This window comes from Coniosporium apollinis, assembly GCF_000281105.1.
Source record: "Coniosporium apollinis CBS 100218 chromosome Unknown supercont1.16, whole genome shotgun sequence".
Taxonomy (NCBI): Eukaryota; Fungi; Ascomycota; class Dothideomycetes; genus Coniosporium; species Coniosporium apollinis.
The window spans coordinates 21,514-47,027 of record NW_006913278.1 but is presented as its reverse complement, the minus strand read 5'-3'; the positions used below and the strand labels follow the sequence as shown (position 1 = coordinate 47,027).

The following is a 25,514-nucleotide window of genomic DNA, read 5'->3' as shown; positions in this document are numbered from 1 at the left end:
CGCCGTAAGCACAGGCGTACGACAGTGGGTTCTGTTGTACTTCGCTGCTGTCTCGGCTCCGTTGCTCATTGTATTGGCTTCATGCTTACGAGAATCCAGTGGCTGCAAAAGGTTGGGGTTTTGCGAAGCTTTCTGGTGTCTGGGTTCCCGCCATCACGGAAGCGGGGAGTCCTGTCATCCGGTTGGTTGATTGCGAATCTGATCTTTATTAATCACAACGGGAGCAGAGCCTCCGCTTCATGGCACAAAATCTGTCCGGTATTGCATCGCTGAGGTAGGCAAAGGGTAGAGTTACATACGTTCTAATGGCAGGCGATCAAGGGATCGTGTCACTGATGTGGTCTCAATACACGAGCAGGAATGGTCGGGACCGTGATGCGAAATTAGTTGTCTATTGTATTCTTTGGTAATGCTACGAAGACATGCCCCAGACACATACAGGCTTGCCCGCTTCCAGGCTCCAAGAAGAGGCCCTCACTCAAAGACGAAACAACAGCATACACGAACAGTGAAACTACTATCTCGAGTCGGCATAGAAACTAAGCGCAGATGATCCAAGTGAATCACCGAAACACTCCTTCCATAGCACTACCCCGTGTCAATGTTCCCTCTAAGACGGAGTAACGCACGACCAAGCCACGGAAGCTACTTGCTCACAAGAAAGCCGGCGATTCACTTGCTTCCTTCATCGCCACACCATTCCGCCGATAGCTGAGGAAGACATCAGCCATTCTATGCCCACCACTAGGCGCGACCTCACTCAACCGACTGCCCGGGCGTTGGCACTCCGCACCAGAGTCAGTATGAGCAAAGCTTGAAGTTCCCGGACTGTTTTCGTTGTTGACCCCCGGTGTTGGCAACTTCGGCGAGTATGGCCCCTTCAAAACCATCTTCAGCGTGTCGCCTTCCATCACTGGTCCCGCAATCGGCTTGCGCTTCGACTGGGGCGGCGTCAGGTGCATGGGCGTGTAGCCGCGCATGTCGAGAGCGGACTTCGCGCGGAGGACGGTGCGGTCTTGCCTTTTGCGGAGGAGGTTCGGCGTCGGTGATCGGACTGCTTCTATCCTGTTTGCTTCACCTGTAGTGGTGTAGTGGGAAAGACTAGTCTGGCTGCGGGGGGAGGGAGACCGATCCATCGCTTGCATCGAGCGGGCTTTGAGGAGATCGCGGCGGGGTGGCACTTGGAGCATATTGGAGACGTTCTCTTTGGCGGTAGGCTTAGATGGCTGTGCTTCAGCCTCGGGGGTTCTCTGGCGCTGAGCCTTCGTGTCAACTTTGATGTTTTCCTTGCTACCTTTCCGGACGGTAGAAATCATCGGAAACCGGTCATTCATACGACTGGACGACCGCTCTTCCAGTTTCGGACGGAGAAAACTGGCTGGCAGACAAGCCTTTGATGGTTCAACAGTGGCGACGGATGCCACATCGACATCTTTCGGAGGCGTGGATTCACGCTTTGCTTTTGGCTTGATTGGTAGCATCGGGAAACGGTCATTCATCACACTCGATGGCCGTTCTTCCAAGGTCGGCCGCTGGGCACCCTTGAACAAAGAAGGTGTATAGTTGATTCCCTTCGCTGCAGTGTCTTGTGGGAACTCCGCTCGACCGCGCATGTCCGTGAAATTGTTGATGGTAACGTCTTCCTGGTTCTCGATTTCAAGCTCAGAGATCTCTTTGGAGAGCCATGCCTTCCACTCTTTGCTCGACTTTCCTGAATGTACTCTCGTGGGTGCTCGACTAGAACCCAAAGCGTAGCTCTTGACTGGGTGACTGGTAATGATAACTGCTGTCCCTGTACCGTCATTCTCGCCGCAGACTAGGGAAATCGCGCTGTCGTTACTGCAGGGCGATTGGCCGTCAGTATTTCGAGAGTAGACACTGGGTGAGACAACGTTGTAAACATTGGACTCAATCTGCTGCTTGGGACCAGCGCATTCTCTGGCCGGTCCAGCTAGTTCGTGGGCATTTGGCGTCGACAGTAGTGCCTCTTCACTAGCTGGCGATCTACGCCGGATATGTGCGAAAGTGTCTTCGCTAGGCATTGTATGCGTCGCTATGCGTGGCTGAAAGATAGGAGAATCGCCTTCCACGAGTGGGTCTTTCCATATGTTTTCAGCTTTATCGAAGCGATTGGTCGGCTGCCGCGAGCTTGGAGGCATTGTTTTCGCTGCTCTACCAAGAGATTTATTTCGTCCTCCCTTCGCGCCTGCTCGACTCCTGCTACTGCCGGTATCCTCACTATGAACTGCAGGCGGCCCATCATGGTCTTGACCCGCGGACGGGTAGCCGATCGAGTCCGCCGTTACATCAGCTGTCTCCGCTTTCTTCGAAGGCCGACGGTCCTGGGTGACAGTCCGGACGGTGGCTCTTGTCAAGCGACTAATCCCGGAGGATATAGAGCTTTTTCGACTCTGAGAAGGAAGGATATCATAGGCCGCAGGGGCTTTCTGAGATGCCGCAGCCTCTGGTACAGGCAGGTTGTTTGCTGTGTTGAGGCCTGCTTCGTCGATCCTCTTCATCAAAGCAGAATAGACTCGCTGACTATCCACAGACACGCGCTCTTCCTCGCTTGATCCTCGTCGTCTACGCATTGGCTTTTTGAAAACGTCGCAATGCTTGGTCTCCGGCAGTCCTCCTAGAAATCTTGTTGGAGACGGTGCAGCGTTTTCAGGGATGGCCGTAAGCCGCTTGGCAGGCTCTCGCGTGATAACGGTGCCGGCGGCAGATGAGTTGGACCAGCTGGTGACTCGGGACTTGCCATCGCTTGCGCGGCCTTCACTTGCAGCAGAGCCAGCCGAGTATGACCTTTGGCGAGTCTCAGAAAGCTGAGGCTGTGAAGTGCAATCGGGAGGCTCGGCTGGGTAAGCGACATCTTCAGCTGGCGCCTGCGATGGTGCACCATCTATCGTGGAGGCTACCGTAGGTTCACGGATGAAATCGTCCCCAAAATGATCTCGTGTAGCATCAAGGTGCTGGACAGGAAGTGCTGGTATAGAATTCGATGATTTCCGGAAAACCCGCTTGATCTTGTTCTTGAGCGAGTTGGACGACGAGCGAGCTTTTACCTCTGGGTGCGGCTCGCTCATGCCAGCATTGATACCCTGCTCAACCCAGTCTTCGATGCTTTCGTATGTCACCTTGCTTGGTGCGGTCTCTGCAGATCTACGGACAGCTTTGTCCTGGCGCTTCTTGAAAGGGGCCATGATGAATGAGGGTTTGGAGCGTAGTCTTTGTTGGTTCACATTCTGTAAGTGTTTGTCGCGAGCTGCTGCAAGCAAGATCGGGTCTGGTTGTGGTGGCACCGGGATAGAGGCCTCTGTATCGAATAAGATGCGAGTAGGACCAGCGGGCTCGGTATGTAGGTCTAGTGTGGTATCCTCAAGGGCTACGTTTGCCGAATGTGGCGTGGCGTAATGTGGACCGGCTCGTCTCTCTACTGGAGACGCTCCTGGAGAACTGTTCATGATCTGGAGGGAGCGAGCCTTGGACAAGCGCTTGGGAGGGATGGGGAATGGTGGAGTTGCGGCGTCAGAGGGGTCTCGCTGGTGGCTTCCGAGGTGCGCCAGAGGAAGCCGCGTCGCTTCGTATTCAGGTGTGTCCTGTAATGTCGATCTCTGGAACCGATCATGGTTGCTAGGCATACTGTGCCGGTGTGATCGAGCTCTGGGGAGCCCTTCCTGGTCTGAAAAGCGAGTGTTTGAGCGGCTTCGTCGGAGATGGCTTCCCTCGGACTTTGCGGCTGAATTGCTCTTGTGTCTTGGGAGACCTGATCCTCCGTCGACATGCCTGGTACTGGACGCACCCAGCTGAGCTCGATCGAAGGCTGCGGTGGCGGCTGCTAAGGCATGCTGGCGGGTTAACTGTGGATCTGCGAACTCGGGCACCACTGAGTTGGCACGACTACGAGCAGAGGATGTTGACTTGGCCCGTCGAAGTCGTGTACCAGCATCGCTTGAGGCTTTGGACAGCATTGCTCAGGGCGGTCTCCTGTGGATGATAAAGGTGCACGTATTCTTGCGAGAGAAAGGAGTGAATGAAGCAACGTCCAAAAGAGTGTAGCTGCTGGCTAACCAGACCTTGACAGCAAAAGAGATGAACGGACGAAAGAGAACAGAGAGGAAGGAAACGAATGAGCCGTTCATGCATAGGGCAGAGCACGTGGAGAAGGAAGTACCATTCCCCATTGCGTTGTTCTTGACATTGCAAGAAGTTGCGCTGGGATACTGACGCAGGAAGACACAGACGGAGAGTTACAGCAGAGGCCGTGGCGACAAGCACGGTGGAAGTCACAGCTTATCAGCAAGGCGGGCTTCGTATTAACCTTGGGGGGAAGGCACCACGACGACGGCATTGTGGAAGGTACTTTCTTCAGCAGTACAGCCAACAACTTACACGCAGACGACGAGCCTCACTGTTGCACGCTCCGGATAAGGACCATGTCCATCCGACGTGTACGGTGTAACGAGGGTGTGATATGGTGATCCGATTGAGGGCTCTCCTCTCAGCCGGTTGACGCCAGACAGCGGTGGAGTCAGCCTGGAAACTCGTGACCCATCGCGCATCAGACGACCCGTAGCGCAGGTAGTTTATCCGCATCTTGAGAATGCAGCCACGGTTGACGTGATACACACAGCGGACTCTACTCGTACCTAGGCATCTAGGCAGGTAGTCACGTGGTAGTTGGAGAGCCGCGCCCGTCTTTCCCTTGTCTGTCCAGGTGTCCAGGTGTCCAGGTCCAGTATCCAGTGTCCAGTGTCCAGCTGCTGCCTAACTAACTAACGTTACCTAGGTAGCGATTAGAACGGTCATACGCACGCCACGTCACGTGCCGCTTCCCCAGCCCCAGCCTCGGCGGTCATGCGCCCCCCCCAGATAAGGGCCACGGAACCCCCGATAGCTCCACGGCCACCTCCACGCGCAGCTGTCACCAACCTCCCATCCATCTTCCTCTTCCCTCCCCAACACTTCTGCCACTATTTCACCCTCTCGCAAACTTGCTTTGACACTTCATCTTCCATCACTGAGCTCCCCTTGGACAGCCCGCAATCATGAAAGCTGCCTGGTGCTTATCGCTGCTGCCGCTGCTTGCGTCAGCGTCGCCCGTCTCCGTTGGGACCATCCACAAGGACGCAGCGCCCATCCTGTCGTCGGTGAACTCCAAGGAGGTGCCGAACTCGTATATCGTCGTGTTCAAGAAGCACGTAAAGCACACCGACGCCGCCAAGCACCATGATTGGGTGCAGACGCTACACCTGTCTAGCCAAGATGCCAGGACTGAGCTCCGCAAGCGGTCTCAGCTCCCCATGGCGGCAGATGAGTTCGAGGGCTTGAAGCACACCTACAACATCGCCGGCGCGCTGTTGGGCTACTCGGGTCACTTTGACGACGAGACCATCGAGCAGGTCCGGAGACACCCAGATGTGAGTCACTTTCATTAAGCGCCCAGCTTTCCATCTCTCAGGGGGACCACGAGAGACCACGCGAGCATGTCGCGGTGTCCTCGGAGGACGGCGTGATGGCCTGTTCTGCCCACGAGCCTTGTTCCAGATTCGGGTCATGTGGTACACACCCTGTATACTGCGGAGCACGTGCTCCATGCCGAAGACGTGGTATCTTTGTCCAAACAGACTGCTGACCATCCTTTGCCTACACAGGTCGAGTACATCGAGAAAGACTCCGAAGTACACACCCTCGAAGGCGACAAGGAGGCCGAGCTGGAGAAGAACGCTCCCTGGGGCCTTGCCCGTATCTCCCACCGCAACAGCCTGAGCTTCGGCACCTTCAACAAATACTTATACTCTGCCGACGGCGGTGAGGGCGTTGATGTCTATGTCATCGATACCGGCACCAACGTCAAGCACGTCGACTTTGGCGGCCGTGCCCACTGGGGCAAGACCATCCCATCAGGCGACGCCGATGAGGATGGCAACGGCCACGGCACCCACTGCTCCGGTACTGTTGCTGGCAAGAAGTACGGTGTCGCCAAGAAGGCCAACGTCTACGCCGTCAAGGTCCTCCGCTCGAACGGCTCCGGCACCATGTCGGACGTCGTCAAGGGTGTCGAATGGGCAGCGGAGGCACACATCAAGGCCGTCGATGACGCTAAGAAGGGCAAGAAGAAGGGCTTCAAGGGCAGCGCCGCCAACATGAGCTTGGGCGGCGGTAAGTCTCCCACTCTCGACCAGGCCGTCAACGCCGCCGTTGACGTCGGCATTCACTTCGCCGTCGCTGCTGGCAACGACAACGCCGACTCCTGCAACTACTCTCCCGCTGCCGCTGCCAAGGCCGTTACTGTCGGCGCTTCCACCCTCGCTGACGAGCGCGCCTACTTCTCCAACTTCGGCAAGTGCAACGACATCTTTGCTCCTGGCTTGAACATCCAGTCCACTTGGATTGGCAGCGATCACGCCATCAACACCATCTCTGGTACCTCCATGGCCTCGCCGCACATTGCTGGTCTCCTGGCCTACCTGCTCTCCCTCCAGCCTGCCAAGGATTCTGCCTTCGCCGTTGCGGACATCACGCCCAAGAAGCTGAAGGAGAACCTCATCTCCATCGCCACCGAGGGCGTGCTTGACAACGTGCCCAGCAACACCAAGAACGTGAGCTAACCTCTCCAACGTCCTTAACAAACATGAGCAGTGCTAACACAGTCGCAGATCCTCGCTTGGAACGGCGGCGGGTCCTCTAATTACACCGACATCGTGCACAAGGGCAGCTACTCTATCAAGAGAGAGTCGTCCGACAATACCGTCACCATCACAATCCCCTCTGTTGAGTCCGTTGAGGAGTCGCTTACAAGCGTCGGTCACGAGGTTGCCTCTGGCTCCAAGCACCTCGCATCCCAGGTCGAGAAGCTCAGCGAGAAGATTGAGGACTTCGTTACTGAGGAGATGGAGGAGCTGATTGAGGAGTTCGAGAGGGGCCTCAAGGCTCACAAGGCTTCGGCGTAGATGCAATGCTATTTAGTATCTGGTCGGTGACGGGATGGCGCAGTTGTTCATCGCTGTATGGGTTCCTGTGTTTGTGCACGGTGCTGGCTGGGTCGGTCGCAGGTGGACACATGTTTGGGAGACAACGGGCGAGATGTTTTCATTGCATAGAATGCTCACAGGATCTTGGCGGTAGCATGCATTGCAGCGGTTGGGTATCAGTTAGAGATTTAATCGGATGCTTAACCGCTCTTCTACTTTCCTCTGTGCACGTCATATATATATTTATGCAAACAGACTTGCACACCTACTCTCTAAGCCCACGAGGGCCGAGCTGGGCTCTGTTTCAAGTGAGCGAGGGCAGCCACTGGACGTCCGGTGTCGAACAAAGGCCCTGGGCGGTGGTGCGACGCGCTGCTCGAGGAACTGGCAGGTCGTCGGGCGGCTGGCCATCCTCAATCGGACTTAGCCCGCGGCCACTTGCAGGGCCCCCTTGGTTGGCAGAGATGGACCGAGGGACGTCGTTTCAGAGAAATCCAGCAAGATCACTCTGAGGCTCTGCACCCAGTGCATGCGCCATATCTGCCACTTGCCATTGGTGATGGGAGACGTCCAAAGGATGCATCGTGTTTCAACGACGAGCGCCTTCATTGTTTGCGAATGACGACGACAGCCTTCGAGCGGCCCGCCGGCCGTCTCATGAAACAGGAGCAGTCGCTCACGGCCGTCCTTTCATAACGACACCGGATGGCTTTTGTTAAGTGGGCTCTCCCGCCGCGTTTCTTTGTTCTCCGTCGCATTGCTACGCTTTGGCACTTTCTTTACCTTTGACAGTCTGCTTTTCACGGCCTGGAAGCTGTGTGCACATTCCTTTTCATCACTTTTCGCGTATACTCACGTTCGTTATCTGCAATCTACCGCGTCTGCACCATATCCAACTCAGATCTCAGTCCCGATATCAAGACCATCATCATGCGCTCTGTTCTTGGCACGGCCGTAGCCCTGGCGGCCGCAGCCCTTCCTTTCGCTTCCGCCCAGACGTGGACAGACTGCAACCCTCTTCAGAAGACTTGCCCTAATGACAAGGCTCTTGAGACGGCAACCTTCTTCTCCGATTTCACCAAGGGAGCTTCCGCAAGTGCTGGATGGAGGACTACCGCCGGCCCGATCAACTATGGACCAAGCGGTGCGGAGTTCTCTGTTGTGACGAAGAGGCAGTCGCCAACGATCCGATCCAACTTTTACATCTTCTTCGGCAGAGTCGAAGTGAAGATGAAAGCGGCACCCGGGCAAGGTATCATCAGCAGTATAGTATTACAGTCGGATGACCTTGACGAGATCGATTGGGTAATGCCCTGCCTAAAATCTTATGAAAACATCCGCTAACTCCGTCCCAGGAATTTATTGGCGGCGACAACACCAAGGTCCAGACCAACTTTTTCGGCAAAGGCAACACTACCACCTATGACCGCGGCGGTTACCATGCGGTTGCTTCACCCATGACGGTCTTCCATACCTATACTGTTGACTGGACGCCGGAAACCATCAAGTTCTTCATCGACGACACTCTTGTCCGCACAGTGAACTACGGAGATGCCAATGCGCTTCGCGGAAAGAACTACCCTCAATCGCCATGTGACATCCGCCTCGGCATCTGGCCCGCCGGTGATGAAGACAACCACCCAGGAGTCATCGGGTGGGCTGGTGGCAAGACTGACTACACCAAGGGCCCGTTCACCCAATACGTTGAGTCTATCAAGATTACGAACTACAACCCGGCTGCAGAGTACAAATACGGAGACATGAGCGGAGATTGGAAGAGCATCCAGATCTTGTCTGCTCCATCAGGCGGACCTGTCAATGGTGGCGACAGCGCTGCTGGAAACTCAACCACTCCGGATACCACTACGCCCGTCGCTCCTGGAAGCTCCACTGCTCCTGGAAACACAACGGCGCCGGGCGGTTCTAGCAACTCCCCTGCTCCAGGAAACGCCACCCAGCCGATTGACTCTGGCGACTCTGAGAGCGACGACGAATCTGCCCCAACCCCGATCACGACGATTGGCGGCGCAGACGGCACAGTCACCGTTGTTGTTCCTGGCAGCACCACCGTTTGCTCCACCGACGCCTCGACAACTGGCAACGTTCGTACTACTGTTGTTTCGGGCAATTCCACTCCCCTTGCCTTCTCGACTCCCGCTCGCTATGGCGGAAATTCCTCAGTGGCCAATCCCGTGCCGATCGAGAACGTCCCGGCGACCAGCACGTCTAAGTCTGCCAGTGGATTCTACACCCTCCCCACCGCAGCCAGCTCCGTTGCTGTAGACGTCGGCCCTACCGCAACTGGTATTCTCACGGCTACCGGAAAGCCCTCCGTGCCTGCTGTGACACCCGTTGTTGGCACGACTACCCGCATTGTTGCTTCGCCTACGTCTTCTTTCCCGGCGCAGTTCACCGGTGCTGCTGGCAGAGTTGGCTTTGGTGGCTTTGGGATCTTGGGTGGAGTTCTGCCTGCACTCCTAATGCTTTAAGTACCGTAGGGGGCTTTCTAGCATGCTGGTCTGAAAGCGAGTCTGGGGTGCATTCTTGTTCATCGTTTGTGGCCAGCCGTAGCTTGGTCAACAATGCGTTTAGCAGAGCAGATAGAGCAGTACAGGTGCGGTACATAATAGAGATGTCTTGCTGTACCTATGTCACCATAGCTATTCAGTGTGAACGCTACTACGCAACGCCTGTGCTTATGCTCCTTTCTATGCCCAGCATCCATAGTCATCCAACCTCACAACTTCTGCCCCCAAACAAACCCCCTATCAACCCCATCTTCAGTCTCCGCCCCGCCCGCCAACCTAACCGTCAACTTCGGCTTATGCACCAGCGTCTGCAGCACCACACAATACCTCTCCGTGAGCTTCCCCAGCCTCTCAATCTTATCGTCATCCACCTCTTCCGCAGTCTTTAGCTCAAATCCGAGCCGGATATCCGTGAACCCGACCGGCGCCTCCTTGTCCACACCCATCGTGCCCCGGAAATCGAGATCCCCCTCCGCGCGCACGACGCCGGATTTTATGGGGATACCTAAAGCGGTCGCGACGGCTTTGAGGGTTACCCCTGCGCAGGCCACGAGCGCTTCGAGGAGCATGTCGCCGCTGCAAAGCTCCCCCGACAGCGTGGGATCGTCGCCCCCAGCCATTTGGTGGAGGCCGGCGACTTTTTGGGGACCGTCGTTGCCGTTGTCATGGGAATGCGAATGGTCGTGGTTATGATCGTGGTCGTGATCGCGGGAACAGGAGTGGGAGTGAGCGTCCGAGGAGAGCTTGGCTTTTGCGTCGCGGATGGCAGCGCCGGTGGAGAGTTTACAAGTTATGGAGCTGGCGTCGAGGGTTCCGCTTGAGCGGAGGGTTACGAGTGCGCTGGAGGGATCGACGCGGTAGTTGTCTTTTAGGGGCCTTTGCTTTGCGCGGAGGGCGTCGGCCATTGTGGTGATTGCGGCGCGGGAGATGTTTGGGTAGACGGTTAGGTGCGTTTAATGAGGGGTGGGACTCCGGCAGGTGGTTTAGAAGAGGTTACTGCTGAATATATTTCAATGATGTCTCCAGACCAGTGTCAAGTGAGGTAGAGAAGCTTTATGATAGCTTCGTCGATGGAGGAGGGGCACCCCATATCCCTGGATATACCCCGCAAGGGTAAATGGAACGGAGGTTGCACCGAGCGGTACCGGATGACAGTGCTGATTGAAGTTCGGACCATTGGTTTCTTGTAGGCTTGCAGGCTTAGTGCTGAGGTCGTTGTCTGCGGCTCAGCACCTTGAAGCGCGCCATGTAGTGAGAAACTATTGCAGCTGCTCGATTGTCGGTATACTCGTGACGTGCGTTCCAGGGCCGACTTGGCAAGATGGAAGGGTCATTTGAAAAGCGCGTTGCGGCATCTATGCTCCAGCTTATTCAATACCAGACTCACGATCGAACTGGACTCATGATCTTGTCATTCGTAGAGCAACTGGACCAGTTGCTTGCGATAGATAGTAAAAGATGTTCATCAATTTACTCATGCGGCCGGAAAGTTTAATCGCTAGGGGTCAAAACACCAGCTTTTTGGTGGTGAGGTCGTTCAACCAGCTGCACTCATCAACCATATTATAAATAATTACTGTTAGATATCAGAAGAACTCGTAATAGATTGCGCTTTGGTATAAAGCTTTATCTGGTCGCTCAATCTTTGGTTGTTCAGGGGGTTTGGAGAATTGAACTTCTCAACCTGCGTGGTTGCGACAGCTTCGAAGCGGACTTGAAGCGTTCCGCTACCGCTTGACAACCGATTAAACTTTCCGGCGGCATGAGTAGCTCTTTGATGCATCGATCGCTTAGGGTGTCTTTGATCTGCGGACGCTATCTATTTTCAGAGTTGCGAGTAGCTATTGATGCGGCAACAGGCTTTCTAGTTGGCCACTTGATGTCTACGGCAACCTTGAGGCACTTTTGGATGTGTGTTTGTAGTCCAGTGTTGGCCAACAAGCACTACAGTATCATCATTAACTTACACGCGGCCAAAGTATCAGATAGATTTCGTTACAAAATCATGAAGGATGATGATGCCGGCACGTGACGTGCACGTGGTTTGTTTTTCGTATGCGCGCTCGACCTCAAACAACGAAGCGGAGGACGAGAATGACAAAAACTCCATCTACCTTACAGTATCCTGATGATTAGTAGACGACGACTCACAGCTATGCCATTGATGGCCTGGCTCCATCCTGGGTACGACCTTGCCAGCTACGCTACAACATACACCAGCGGAGATACGAGCAACCACGAGATGGTGGTATCGAATGAACCTCGGCCTCAACTTCTACCTTCTTTGCCTTCCTATTAGTTCACGGCAGGAATACGGTAGGAACACGGTAGGTCATTTTCGGGCCGGAAACAGTATTTCGGCAGCCCGTATTGTCGGATTCTGGCCGAAGCCTTTGAGGGCTGCAACCGTCGCGATGAACAAAGACCCGGTCGCCATGGTCATCGCATGAACCTCTCACCGCGCGTCTTCCTTCCGTGGAACTCTACTCTGCAGTAGGTAATGACATAGTAGGTTCTGGCCGCATGGCCTTGACGCTTTCAGCCCGTTCTTAGGTAATAACTGAAGGAATTTCTTCGACTTCATGGTGTGACACGCTTTGTGGAACCATCCTCAATGTAAGCGAATTGTGTAAGGCCATTGAGTGCCTCGAGCATCTTGTCTTTGGAGTCTTCTTGGTGTGCAGGTTTTACCGGACCTACGTCTGATCGTTTAAGTTACCCTGGTCGTCTTTGGTTTCTAGCTACCGGGCAAACCTTCTGGTATCTTCCTTGTAAACTTTAGATTCCACATCTTTGGATCGACTAAAACAGTGTCGAATACTGTGAAGAAGACTCACGTTAGTAACTGACGTCGTCAAAAAGTCCCTCAACCGCTTGGGTATCTCGTACAGGCCACACAAGACCCCAGCTGACCACCGCAAGAGCGCAACCGATCACAACTTTCTTTCTGCGTCCACCTTGACTGCTCAAATCCGGACAATCGAGCCGGACTGGACGGATCGTACTCTGAAAGAGCTATTCCTTGACGGATATTGGGAGGGAAGCCATCAACTAGGATCATAGGGAAATCCGTAATAGAGTTTGAGAGACTCCACTGGTATGGCTTCCGCTACTGTCCCTGAACTGCCCTTACACTACGGGGAGAAAACGTCGACAGGCGAGATAGTGGAACGTCCGTCAATCGGCAGCCAACTTCCGATTGATAACACATCAAACGGATCACCATCATTGCCGGAGCAAGATTCTGCTGGAAGTCATCCCGCGGAGTCTTTTGAGTCAAAAAACCAGCTTACTCCGGGCGTCAAACAATCCTCATTGAGGCCTCCAACGAGCCGGCGTGTGTCGCAGTTTATCGAAGACCTGGGGCCTCAAGATGAGGGCGGCGAGCATATCTCGATTTCTGGCAAGCCTGCTAACAGGCCGCCTTCCGACGGTTCCCATGCGAGGCGCATCTTGGGTACATCCGGTTTGCTTAACTCTATGACATTCTCTGGTGGTGGTGAAAAGAAGCACGAGGGCCCCTACTATCCAGAAGCGGCCAGCGAGCAGTGGCGCCCCGGCCAGAGTCCAATGTCCTCCGAGCCAGGTTCTCAGGGGGGGCTGCAACCGCCACCGGAACAGTATCTCTGTAACAGAGGTCGACCGATATCATTTTATGATATTCGAGAAGCGAGAGAACAGCGTGGTCCGAATGGCAAGAGCTCCCAGCGACAGTCATGCGCCAGCAACAACGATTATCCGCACACCTATGCGGGTATGTCCGGGGTGGATCAGTACCAACACAGTCCACCAAGCATAGCGCAGCAGCTACGGCGGGCGCGCCTGGCAAGCGAGAAGGAGACCGTTCCGCTTCGACTCCCATGGACGCTCTGGATGAATAGCACAGCCAAAAACCACTTTGTGGCCGCCCTTGGAGAATTTATTGGCACGATTCTATTTCTATTCTTCGCATTTGCTGGCACGCAAGTGGCTATAGCCAAGGAACCGAACACTGCCATGACGAACCAGTTGATGGCTATCAGGCCTATCATAATTCTCTATGTCTCTTTGTCCTTTGGATTCAGTCTTATGGTGAACGTCTGGGTCTTCTTTCGGATATCCGGCGGTCTGTTCAATCCAGCGGTAAGCATATACCGACCGTGGCTATACCTTCAAGGTCCGATTGTTACTAACGCACATCCGCAGGTCACCTTGGCTATGCTCCTTGTTGGCGCCATCGGTCTAGTGCGAGCTCTCTGCCTCTTTCTAGCCCAGATTGCTGGCGCTATAGCTGCATCAGCCTTAGTGATGGCCATCTTCCCTGCTCGTCTTAGTGTCAACACCACCCTAAGTGACGGTGTATCTCTTGTCCGCGGTGTCTCTATCGAGGCTCTGCTGACGGCTGAGCTTGTTTTCACGTAAGTCGAAACCAAGACACGGTTGTGAGAGTAATTGCTGACGTCGCAATAGTGTCCTCATGCTCGCCAAGGAGAAACACAAAGCCAACTTCATCGCTCCTGTGGGCATCGGTTTGGCGTTGTTCATTGTTCACCTTGTTGGAGTATTCTACACCGGAGGATCCGCGAATCCAGCGCGGAGCCTTGGACCGTGCATCGTCACCAATACGTATGACAAGGAGCTCTGGATCTACTGTAAGATACGCTCACCTCTCCTCTCTTGAGATGCGACCACTAACAGACGGTCTCTGCACAGGGGTCGGTCCATTTATCGGCGTTCTCATTGCCGTAGCCTTTTATAGATTCATCAAAGTCCTCGAATACGAGATGGCAAATCCCGGACAGGACGGCGACGATCTAAACGACCCGACCAAGAACCCAAACCATGAGGTCCGGGAGAAGCAGCGCCATTCGACAGCTCGTGTCTTGCAGTCTCTTGGTCTTGACCACTTGGGACTGCATCACAGTGAGGCTTACGACCAAGGTGTGGAGAGACAACCGCGGGTGCGGACGCCGATGGATGGGCCTGTATTCCGGGAAGTCCCACCGGCGACAGTGCGGACTACAGAAACGCAAAGAACACATGAGTACTCGCCGACGGCGGCAAGTCATGCTGGAGTGTATGGGGTGCTGCCCTCCAGCGATACACCCTCAATGACATCGCCGCCGGGAATACCTGCAAGACAAGCTGCGCCGCATGCAATCTCGCCGGGGGCTTCCGAAGCTGTGTAGCCGTTGGAGATAGGGAAGGCGGAACGCTATATAGCATGAAGAGAGCTACCTTATGAACTGCTATTCGACTAGCATGGTCCTCGGTCGAGTCGCCAAATCCCGGTCCGACTGCATACTTGTTGTTCAACCGGTGGATGCTTTGTATAGATCTTTAACCTGCCAGCTACATACCACAGATTGGCATACAGCCGTTCCTTACAGAGACATCGCTGCCATGAAGTCATTGAGGGATTCTGTGGTCATGAAGCTTAGGGCGCAGTACAAGCCCAAAGATGTCAAAGACCTACCAAAGTCAGCCCCAATACTTGTCGCGTTTCATTGAAAAGCACATAACAACGGACCTTTCTCGTCTACGGTGGCGACACTCGTCTAGCACCAACACCAGAAAGTGTCAAGTGCATGGATTTATCACAGCAGCTAATGATCATACGGCTATTGTCCCATGCTAGTAGCTAATCAACCATTGATTCTTGATCGTGATACAGGTTCTGGATGAGATTTGTTTTCGGTAGCAAGGCGTCTAAATCATCTACAATGCAGCCTGTTATACAACAATCGATTACAAGACATGAGAAATAGCCTTCCATGGACCATAAGAGGGCTTCCGGAACTCATCAAGTCAGTTGTATAAGCATGAACATATTCCCCACAAAGGGGGTTACTTCTCAGACGCACTTGCTCTTGCAAAGACAGAGTCGAGAATCCTCCCAAGCCAGTATTGTATCCTCGACGGTTCAGCCTGTCTTAGGAGGGTAGTCTGTTGGAACTTCTGCAGGCGAACTAATGGGGGCGGTCTGGGGGAGAAAGACTTTTACAGACGCCAGACTCTGTGACTCTTTCACATGTTACTCTCTAGTGCCCTTACGATTCCTCGGACTGGCAAGCAGCGGGAAGATTGTGAGGCAGTACTCGAATACTCCCCCCATTGTGAAGCTAAAGTCAGACGTATCTTACGCTCAACTAATCCACCGGCCAAATCCTCGGCCTTGGTGGCTTTGGCACTCCGCATCGGACGATGCGCCTACCGATATTAACCTTCCGAGAATTGGTCCGCATTAAGCTATCGACGAACCTCGGACGAGCTTCTAATGCGGTACGCCCGCCGAGGCGAGAAGAGTCGTTCTGTCTTGATACTCGCTCTCGGGTCCTTATAGATTTTGTCATGCCTGCGGCTCGAATCATTGCCGGGATCCCCTGCAGGAGACAAGATGCCTGAGATCTTTTGGCGGGACGAAGCTCGGGAGGACTCGAATTCGACAGGGTCAAACAGGACAAGCGGGGTGAAACCAGTGTTATTGATCACCCCCAGCGCAGCTCTTTCTGCGGGCGGACCGTACACTAAGATAGGGCAAGGATGAGCCAAGCGAGTCATTGCGCGCCATGACGTGCGCGGCTCCAGCCTTGCCGGCAGTTGTTTTCTGTTCCTGTCAGCATCTTCAACGGTTCCACACAAACCGACGAGAGGTCATCCAAGAGTTGGTCCTCTATCAACGCTGGCTACAACTTCCACATTGCACCAGAATACAGCCCCTTCAGACGTTAGAGTGGCCTCTTACAATGATCACGCCCAGCGCCAGGGCAGGGCATGCCTTGGTGAATCTTGGTGCAAGAGAAGGGACTCGATCTCCCTTTCAGATCGGTCAGCAGAGGTGCATGCAGGGCAGGCGAACCGGGGCGGCACGCATCATGGTGGGGAAACCGAGCCCCGCACGAGAGACTTGGACGCTACTCTGCATGCTCGATCCCGAGCACCTTTTCCCCAGAGCACCGCCGACCTTGACAGCACCATGCTGCTCCACCATGCCGTCCCAACGCCGGCTCCCTGACTGCATGGCAACCCTAAGCCTAGGTACTCAGCACTGCGTGAGCTCTGATGCCAGCAGACCAAGGCCCTTCTGCAGGAACATAAAGCAGGCATGGCCGCACCTCCGCTCGCTCGACAGAGCTCTTCCCTACAGCTCCTGCTTCTTGGATATCTAGCATCAACTTTGGTATCGTTTCCAGCATGATGTTCTTTTCACTCATAACAGCAGCGGCGTCGGTGCTTCTCTGCTCCGTGTCTGCTCAAGGTACCAGCTCTGTCTCCCCGCAGAGCAGCACCTCAGTTTATGCCCGACCTGATGTGCCAACGGGCACTCCCATTCCCGGAAATTACACGGGCCCCTTACGGCCACAGATTCACTTCTCCCCTCCGCAGAACTTCATGAACGATCCCAATGGCTTGTTCGTGGATGCCAATGGAACATGGCACCTATATTACCAGTGTACGCTCATTCGCCTGCTCTTTTTTTGGCCTCCCAGTCTCCACTGTCGACCGCTCGGAACTGACATTTCATGGCAGATAACCCTAGTTCGCCGGTCCCGGGTGATCAACACTGGGGCCATGCAACGAGCGAGGACCTGTATCATTGGGTCAACCAGCCGATTGCTATTTACCGACCCAACGACGCTGAATACGTCTACAGTGGCTCCGCCGTTATAGACCTCAACAACACGTCCGGCTTCTTCCCTGATCAAGACAACGGCGTAGTCGCTATCTACACCCTTGCGTCCTACCCGTATACAGGGGCCATACAGACGCAGAACATTGCATATAGCCGAGACGGCGGATACACGTTCACTCCATACGAAGGAAACCCGGTCATCCCAAGCAATCTTCCTCATTTTCGTGATCCAAAAGTAATTTGGTATGAGGATCACTGGGTGATGGTGAGCGCGAACTCCTTTCTATATACTGCTACCCCTCCGCCCAACGCTGAACTGTGGGACAGGTGGTTGCGTTCGCCACGGAATTCTCCATCGGGATCTACACCTCGCCTAATCTGATAAACTGGACATTCGCATCCAATTTTTCATACCACGGCCTGCTAGGCTACCAATACGAATGCCCCAGTCTACAGACGGTGCCCATGGAGGGCACAGACGAGGTCATGTGGCTCATGTTCCTTTCTATCAATCCTGGGGCACCTCTCGGCGGCTCCATCTCCCAGTACTTCCCAGGCTATTTCAACGGCACGCACTTTGAGGCCGTCGACCCCGTGGCCCGCATTGCCGACTTCGGCAAAGACAACTACGCCGGCCAATTCTTTTACGGCACGCCCGCGAACGAAGCGGTCAGCATCGCGTGGGCGAGCAACTGGCAATACACCGGACTCACGCCCTCTGGCTCCTCTGAAGGTTGGAGGAGCAGCATGTCCCTTCCCCGGCGTAACTACCTCGCGAACGCCACCCGCATTGGCTGGGTGCTAGTCTCGGAGCCGTACGACCTCACCCCCGTTCTGGGCCGTGAGCTAGCCGCCAACGACTCCCTCGGCAATGGTACTGTTCTAGTGGACTACTCCTCGGTTTACAGCAACGCGGTCTATTTCGAGGTAAACGTGACCGATATCCCCCGGGCCAACGTCTCCGGGTCCGCCACCCTCAATTTCACATTTCTATCGCTCGACACCGGAGAGTCTGTGCTAGGCGGCTTCTACTTCGGAGGCGACAACCCGTTCTTCCTCGACCGCGGGAACACGCGCGGGTTCGACAACGTCTTCTATACGGACAAGTTCAGCACCGTCAGCATCCCCAATGGCACCTGGTCGCTCTCTGGTGTCATCGATCGCTCTATCCTCGAGGTCTTCATCAATGGCGGCGAGCATTCCGCGACTATCACGTTCTTCCCCACGCAGCCGCTCACGGTCATGGCGTTGAGCACCGTGGACCTGCCGCCGGATACGGGGGTTAGTGTTGCGGTGTATGCGATTGAGAGCGCGTGGCAGCAGTATGAGAATGAGAATGGGACTGTGGTGGGCAACGTGACCGAAAGCACTCCTGCAAGGAGGTTTTCGAAGAGGTATGCGGGGTATGGAGGATAACTTGAGAGACGTTGACTCAGCCATCAACCGAGAGAACGCAGAGATGCTTAGTGGTAAGTAATTCAATGTGTTCGACATGAAACAGCAATGGAGCTGGAGCTGTAAGCTCGGGGCTTATAGCTCAGTCAATACGGAGCATCTAGCTTCTGAATCCACGGCCACGATGCCTTCGCTCACTAATGCATGAAATCTTTGACTACCGCGCGTCTCAGTACTTTTTACCATATAAGATCAAAACTTTATGCTCGCCGCCATTTGTATGCAACTACGCTTTCATCACAGCTCTATAGTCAATATTTTACAGAATGCCGATCTACCCTAGCATCTACATGCGATCTATTTCCCACAAACATTCAACCTCGCAACACTCGGATCGTGATCACTCGGGGCATCCGTCGTAGCCCATGTATTCACATGGACGTGCTCGAACTCCGCACCCTTGGTCAGCGCGGGGCTGATATACATGTGATCGAGCTGCTGGCTGTTCATGTCGAAGAGATACGTGTAGCGTTCCGTCTCCTTGATGCCGGCCACCTCGTCAAGATCGCGCAGACCGGACTTGGCGACGAAGGTCTCGAGCGGGGCGACGAAGGCGAACTCGTTGAAGTCGCCTGCGGCAATTACTTTGGCGTTGGCGTCCTGTTCGAGAATAGATGCGATAAAGGACTGAGTGTCGTTAGCATCGCCTGTGCGGGTTGAGGGGTAGGATGGAGCGGGAAGACGAAGGGGTACTTACTGCAGTGACTTCAGCCTGTCGCTGCCTATCGTTCACCCCACCATTAACGGGCGGCCGCGCGTCGCCATGCAGCGAGGAGCTCCCGCCTTTGCTGCCGAAGTGAACATTTACGGTAAAGAAGAGGTTCTTGCCATCCAGAGTCTCGAACGCCGCAGCTAGCGGTTTGCGGCTCGCGGTCCATGCGGCAGTGTTCTGCGGGTCAATTCTTCCTGGATTGTACTTCAACTTGGGGCCGAGAAGGACTTCATTGGCATCGGTGCTGAAGCCTGGGTTCGGGTTGTGCAGACGCACAACTGAGGTGTCGTAGAGGTAGGCGACGCGGATGTTGCCGCCTGGCTGGCCGCCGTCACGGTCGTCTACTGGGTCGATGTCTACGAATGAGTATGGGACTGAGGAGAGCTTGGATATCTCCGTGACGAGGGTTGAGAGCGTCAGATTTGCGTCGACGACTGTGCAATATCAGTATGTGGGAGCTGGCACGTCGATCACAACGAGTAAAGGCTTACTAGCATCGTTCGTTGCGCCGTTGTTGTCTTGAATCTCCTGCAAGAAGATAACGGAGGGGCTGCCAAGATAGTTGGTAATATGGGCAGCAATCGCAGGCAGATGAACCGAGTTTGGTTCCAGATTTTCAACGTTGTATACCCCGAACGTAACGCTCTTGCAATCACCCTTGTACCTGAGTTCAGTGGCAGGTGGTAGCTCCGGCCTGGCTGAATCGGTAATTTGTAGGGCTGTGAGGGGCAAGATGCGGTAAAATCCAAATGCCTGGTAGACGATGCCAGTGATGTCCGCCAGACCATCACCCAGCTTCGTGTTAGTGGGGTTCCTAGTGCCGTCCAAGGGTGTTCCGATGAGAATGGCTTCTGGGTTGGCATCTGGACATTGAGGTTAGTGTGCAGTCTACACTGCTGCAGGAGGAAGACAGCCTATACCTCTGTCAGTCATTGTCAGGCCGCCCCTCTTATTATCTCCGCTGGTCTTCCACTTTCCTACGACCCACGTATCACGGAAGTTGTTGGGCTTGGCAACAGCCCTCGGTTTCTCGATGGTCACCAGCTCTCCTATAAGGCTCTCCCAGAAGTCCAGGCCGTACTTTTCGGGCTCTAAGATTGGGTTTACTCTGGAGACCAAGCTGACATTGTTCGGTACTCCGAAGATGTTGCCGGTATCCAGGGAGGTATACTGCCCGGTGGGGGGATTTAGCTTGCCCTTCCCGAGTACCAAAGGCGTGACTTCATTGCCGGTTGATACGGTTACGACATTCGAAGAACTGCTTATCTGAGTTAAGTAGAGGAACCCGGATGAGGACCGGAATTCTGTGACTCTGCCATCCAGTGTGATGATGTCTCCTACTGTGCGGTTTGCAAGAATGGTCCTGCCGAAGACATAGATTGAATCGGAGGTGGTCTTATCGTTGTCCGGTGTCGTAGACCGAAGCCAGAGACCATCGGGTCCTTTGGCGGTGATGAGACCGGTGACTTGAGTTACCGCTTGGCCGATATATGGCGAGAGGAACTTGTTGCCATTGATCTCGGAGATGGAGACAGCAAATGCTGCAGGCAACGAGAGCGCACCAGCGTAAACGGCAGCAAGACTCAACCTCATGGTGAAGCGGCGAAGGAATAAGGCTCAGAGAACTCTACTCTGCCGAGTGAAGCACGATGGAAATATGCTACGGGCACCGAGGCCATTGGATATATACCCACCTGATGCGTCGGAGGCACGCCAAACCCGCGACGCCACCGGCGAACTGCGATCAATCAGCCACGCTCCCATCTTCAGCGGGTCCAGCAGCATGTCAATGGAGATCTGCCGCCGTTCCTGGCAGGAGGTTAAGGTACAGCGCAGGCAGGTCCCTGTCGAGGTGCAGAAGCGCAGATCCATTGAAGTGTAGTATCTTGGCGCTAGTCTCCCCGTGCTCTTATCAAGACCTTGGTTGGCTCCAGCCAGGAAATAACCGATGTTTGTGACGTTCGTTACAGTAGCTGTCCTCCGGCACCAGAGAAATCATTCATCCGTTTATCAAAGCTTATCTAGTGGTCAATTCCGGCCGGTATTTGCCGTAAACAAGGCGTAGCAACATAGTGTAGCTGTCGCGTCGCGTACTATCTAACACCTACACTATGCCTCAGCATCTCTTTCTTAGAGCTCAGGCGGCTTGCAGGCCTGCTGGCTCACCTTCTCCAGCTACTCTCTCTCCTACTCCTTCGACTCTGGCTGATTTGTAAGCCTCTATCGATCTAGTCGAAACACCAACTTCAGTATCTGCGCGCACCTAAGAGCCTTAGTGAAGCTCGGAAGCCGCTAACAATATTATGATGCATTTTCGATATTAAATAGAACTAAATCTATCAAAAGAGAAAGAGAATTACTAATTTTTACTATTAGCTAGTTTACAAGCGCACACTTAACTCTAAAGTAGACTACTCTGCAATCTAGAACTATAGTACTAAGCTTATTACTAATAGTAATAATAAGTTCTAGCTTTATAGAATCTACTATCTAGAGAAAGCCTATTATAGTATACTTTATAATAGAAAGAGTATAGATAGCGCTTAATATTACTATTATACAAAATATAAACTTACTTAGTTTAGTCCTAGTAGTAATAAGCAATTTAATAACTAATTTACTATTACTAAAAGTATCTTAATAGTAAATTATATAGCTAACTATAATAATTTAGATTTACTAATTCTTAGTATTTAGATCTTTAGTTATTCTAGAGTTATATAACTAAGTTATATATTTTACTTAAAGAGTTTTCTTTTTATTATTTTTACTATATCTTCTAACTTTATATAATATCCTATATATTACTTTAATAAGTTAGGCTTTAGTATTAAGCCTTTTTATATTATAGTATTATATTATATTTATTTATTATTTTTTATTATAGTTTTACTATAGTTTACTATATAATTCTTCACTTTTTTTAATATATTTATATTTATAAATAGTGCTTCTAATACTCTATAAACTTTTATAAATATTAATATACTTATAGTACTTACTATAAAAGTTCTAAAAAATTCTAATCTTTAGTAATTCAAGTTTCTTACTAATCTCTTAAACTAGTTTAATAAAATATATAACTCTAGTAATATCTTTAAAAAGTAGCTTAAAAATACTATCTAATAGTATTATTAGGAAAAAAATTTAGCTACTTAGAGCTACTTAGAGTGCTTAGAGCCTACTTTAAGTACTTGAAGTCTTTAAGTAACTCTACCTACTTATAAGCGGCTTGTGAGTATATATAAGCACTTTAAGTACTTATAGTAGGTCTTAGTACACTAAGTTCTACTTAGTTATTACCCAAAAAAATTAAATAAAGCTCTAAGTCTAATTTAATAAGTAGAATAGAGGGAGTATATAATAGAGCTAGTTTAGAGGGTAAATTTTAAAAAAAACAATTATTATCTTCTTACTTTTTAAATTCATTAATATTTTAGCTATTTTTACTAGAGAGTAAAAGTTAAGTAGGATTAGAAACTCTAAGATTTCTTACTTACTAAGCGGCACTAACTATTTTTAATACTCTATATATTTCTATTATTTTAGATATTTTAGATATTTTAAATATCTAAAATATCTAGAGTGCTTATAAGCGATTATAAGTACTCTAAATACGCTCTAAGCACCTTAAATATCTTAAATTAATATTAATCTTACAAGCGCCTAAATTTTTCCTAAAATTATACTACTATATATACTATTAACTTTAAATTTACTTTTAATACTCTAGATCCTATAACTCTATTTAGTAACTTAACTTATTTAAAAAACAAATAAGGAATTTTTACTTAAAGTTACTTATAGAGACCTATATTTAAGAAAATTAAGAGTTTTTTTTTATAGTTATCTATCTACTTTAGTAAGATATTATTAAAAATAAATATCTTATAATTATCTATACTTTATTTACTAGTTTATATAAATAAAAGTCTATTCCTTATGTTAATACTAGAGTCTCTAGTACTACTTTTATGAGCTAAGCTTATATATAAAACCTAATATTAGGAAAAATTTGGGCGCTTGTGAAATTAGTATTAGTCTAAGATATCTAAGGCGCTTAGAGCGCGCTCCGAGCGCTTAGAGAGCTTATAGAGATACTTGGAGTACTCTAAGCGCTCTAAGCGATTGGGGCGGGTGTAAATTACTTAGTAAGCATAAAAAACATAAATTACGTAAAAAACCTTTAAGTTCTCTTTCTTGCTTAAGTTTTACTCCCCTATAAAAATAGGTAATATATCCACGTTTTTAAAAGTTAAGTGGATAATAATTTTTTTTTTTAAAAAGTTTACACCCTAAGCTAGCTCTATTATATACCCCCCCCCATCCTACTAGTTAAATTAGACTTAGAGCTTTTTCCAATTATTATTTTTAGTAATAACTAAGTAGGCTTGGCGCTAAGACTCGCTCTAAGCGCTTAGGCCGCTCGCGAGTAACTTGCAAGCGGGTAGAGTTGCTTAAAGGCTCTAAGCGCTCTAAGCGGCTCCAAGCGGCTAAATTTTTTTTCTAATATAGCCTTTATTTTTTTTTCGTTTGATTTCTCTATTATTCTTAATGTTATTAATAGGCGTCTAGCTACTACTAGTAATATTATCTATTTTATCTAAATTAAGCTTTTAGTAGACTTAATTAAATAAATTCTTACTCTTTTTATTATTTATCTTAGTTGTTTTTTTAGTTCATTTTAGATCTTAGCTACTAGCTTACTATACTATACTTAATACTGACTAATAGTTATTAGTACTTCTTAGTAAAAAGACTATTCTCTATATTTATTTAAACTCTATTATTCCTCTTTAAAAGAGAGCTAAAAAGCTACTTGATCTTAATATACCTCTATAAAAGACTCTAGATATCTATATAATTAGTATAGTACTCCTTAACTATCTAATGAATACTAAGAAGACTAACTACTAACTCTTTACTAATATAATAAAAAATATAAAAAAGGCTTTTACACTTAAGAAAGCTCTAGACTCTACTACTATCTTATTTTTTAAATACTATAAATTTCTAAATATTTTCTTAAAGTATCTCTTAGACTAGCTACTTCTATATTAAATTTATAACTACTATATTTTTAACTATAACTAGAAACTAAGCTACATACTAGCCTCTTTTATAGAATATTTTAAAATAAGCTACTTATTTTAAAAAAGTATCTAGAGAATTATTTTATAAAGAGCTTTATCTATTTTATTAGTAGCTCTATAGTTTTTTTATTATTCTATTTAAAAATCTAGAGAACGCCTCTACTTCTATATAGACTATTAGGATCTTAGTATAGTTATAGTTAAGAATAAGTATCTAATCTCTCTTATCTAGAAAACCCTTAATTAACTATTATTAGTAAAGTACTTTACTAAGCTTAATATTATTATAGTATTTAATAAGCTTTATTCTACTAAGAGGAATAAGTAGCTAATAGTATTCTATATCTACTATAGTCTCTATAATTGTCTAGTAATGCTCTTTAGTTTATCTAATACACTCTTGTTTTTCTAATACTATATTAATAATATTCTAAAAAAATACTTAAACTAGTTCTATGCTAACTATATTAATAATATTTCAACTTATAGTAAAATCTTAACTAAATACTAGAGATATATCTATAAGATTTTTCTTTACCTATAAGAAATAGGCCTATAAGTTAATACTAAGAAATATAAATCCTATATTTAGAAAGTTAAGTATCTAGACCTAATTATTTTAATAGAGAGTATTAAAATAGACTAGACTAAGGTCTTTATTATATAAAATTAGCCTTAACTATAGAATTTAGAGAAGACTTAAGACTTTCTTAGCTCCTTAAACTTTTATTACTATTTTATCTGTAATTTCTTTAAGATTATTACTATTTTTATAGGTTCTATATATAGAAACTAGCTTTTTCTATAGGCTCTAAACTATAGTATTAGTTCTATAATACTTTAGCTAGAATAAGCTAGTAACTATAGAAGTTAATATCTTAGACTATAGGATAGCTAGTATACTATATTAAATAGATATAAAGTATTAGCTTTAGCTAATAGTCTATTACTCTACTAAAATATTATTACTAAGTATAATTATAAGATTAATAATAAGAAGCTTCTAGCTATTACTAAGGTCTTTAAAGCCTAGTACTTTAAATTAAAAAATTAAGAGACTAGTTAATATTGGTTTAAACTACAAAAACCTTAAGTATTTTGTATTTATAAGTTCTCTTAACTATTATTAGGTCTACTAGA

At 49.7% G+C, this 25,514-nt stretch overlaps 7 protein-coding genes across 7 annotated transcripts; 4 read left to right on the top strand and 3 right to left on the bottom strand.

Annotated features, from left to right (window-relative positions):
• Window positions 1–653: 653 nt before the first annotated feature.
• W97_03765 (uncharacterized protein) lies at window positions 654–3,641 on the bottom strand (the record flags this gene model as incomplete). The annotated part of the gene is made up of 1 exon (XM_007781659.1): window positions 654–3,641. One exon carries the CDS (start codon window positions 3,639–3,641, stop codon window positions 654–656), a length of 2,988 nt encoding a protein of 995 aa, XP_007779849.1.
• Window positions 3,642–5,048: 1,407 nt separating this feature from the next.
• W97_03764 (uncharacterized protein) lies at window positions 5,049–6,953 on the top strand (the record flags this gene model as incomplete). The annotated part of the gene is made up of 3 exons (XM_007781658.1): window positions 5,049–5,420; window positions 5,655–6,602; window positions 6,660–6,953. The coding sequence occupies 3 exons, from the start codon at window positions 5,049–5,051 to the stop codon at window positions 6,951–6,953; spliced, it is 1,614 nt and encodes a 537-aa protein (XP_007779848.1).
• A 951-nt stretch (window positions 6,954–7,904) lies between these two features.
• Window positions 7,905–9,463, top strand: W97_03763 (uncharacterized protein; the record flags this gene model as incomplete). The annotated part of the gene is made up of 2 exons (XM_007781657.1): window positions 7,905–8,279; window positions 8,330–9,463. The coding sequence occupies 2 exons, from the start codon at window positions 7,905–7,907 to the stop codon at window positions 9,461–9,463; spliced, it is 1,509 nt and encodes a 502-aa protein (XP_007779847.1).
• Window positions 9,464–9,711: 248 nt separating this feature from the next.
• On the bottom strand, window positions 9,712–10,407 carry W97_03762 (uncharacterized protein; the record flags this gene model as incomplete). Its single annotated transcript, XM_007781656.1, has 1 exon — window positions 9,712–10,407. The coding sequence occupies one exon, from the start codon at window positions 10,405–10,407 to the stop codon at window positions 9,712–9,714; it is 696 nt and encodes a 231-aa protein (XP_007779846.1).
• Window positions 10,408–12,982: 2,575 nt separating this feature from the next.
• W97_03761 (uncharacterized protein) lies at window positions 12,983–14,670 on the top strand (the record flags this gene model as incomplete). Its single annotated transcript, XM_007781655.1, has 4 exons — window positions 12,983–13,624; window positions 13,688–13,899; window positions 13,952–14,133; window positions 14,195–14,670. 4 exons carry the CDS (start codon window positions 12,983–12,985, stop codon window positions 14,668–14,670), a joined length of 1,512 nt encoding a protein of 503 aa, XP_007779845.1.
• A 2,005-nt stretch (window positions 14,671–16,675) lies between these two features.
• On the top strand, window positions 16,676–18,530 carry W97_03760 (uncharacterized protein; the record flags this gene model as incomplete). The annotated part of the gene is made up of 3 exons (XM_007781654.1): window positions 16,676–16,934; window positions 17,012–17,379; window positions 17,442–18,530. 3 exons carry the CDS (start codon window positions 16,676–16,678, stop codon window positions 18,528–18,530), a joined length of 1,716 nt encoding a protein of 571 aa, XP_007779844.1.
• Window positions 18,531–18,866: 336 nt separating this feature from the next.
• Window positions 18,867–20,874, bottom strand: W97_03759 (uncharacterized protein; the record flags this gene model as incomplete). The annotated part of the gene is made up of 4 exons (XM_007781653.1): window positions 18,867–19,196; window positions 19,267–19,715; window positions 19,773–20,144; window positions 20,202–20,874. 4 exons carry the CDS (start codon window positions 20,872–20,874, stop codon window positions 18,867–18,869), a joined length of 1,824 nt encoding a protein of 607 aa, XP_007779843.1.
• Between the last annotated feature and the right edge of the window lie 4,640 nt (window positions 20,875–25,514).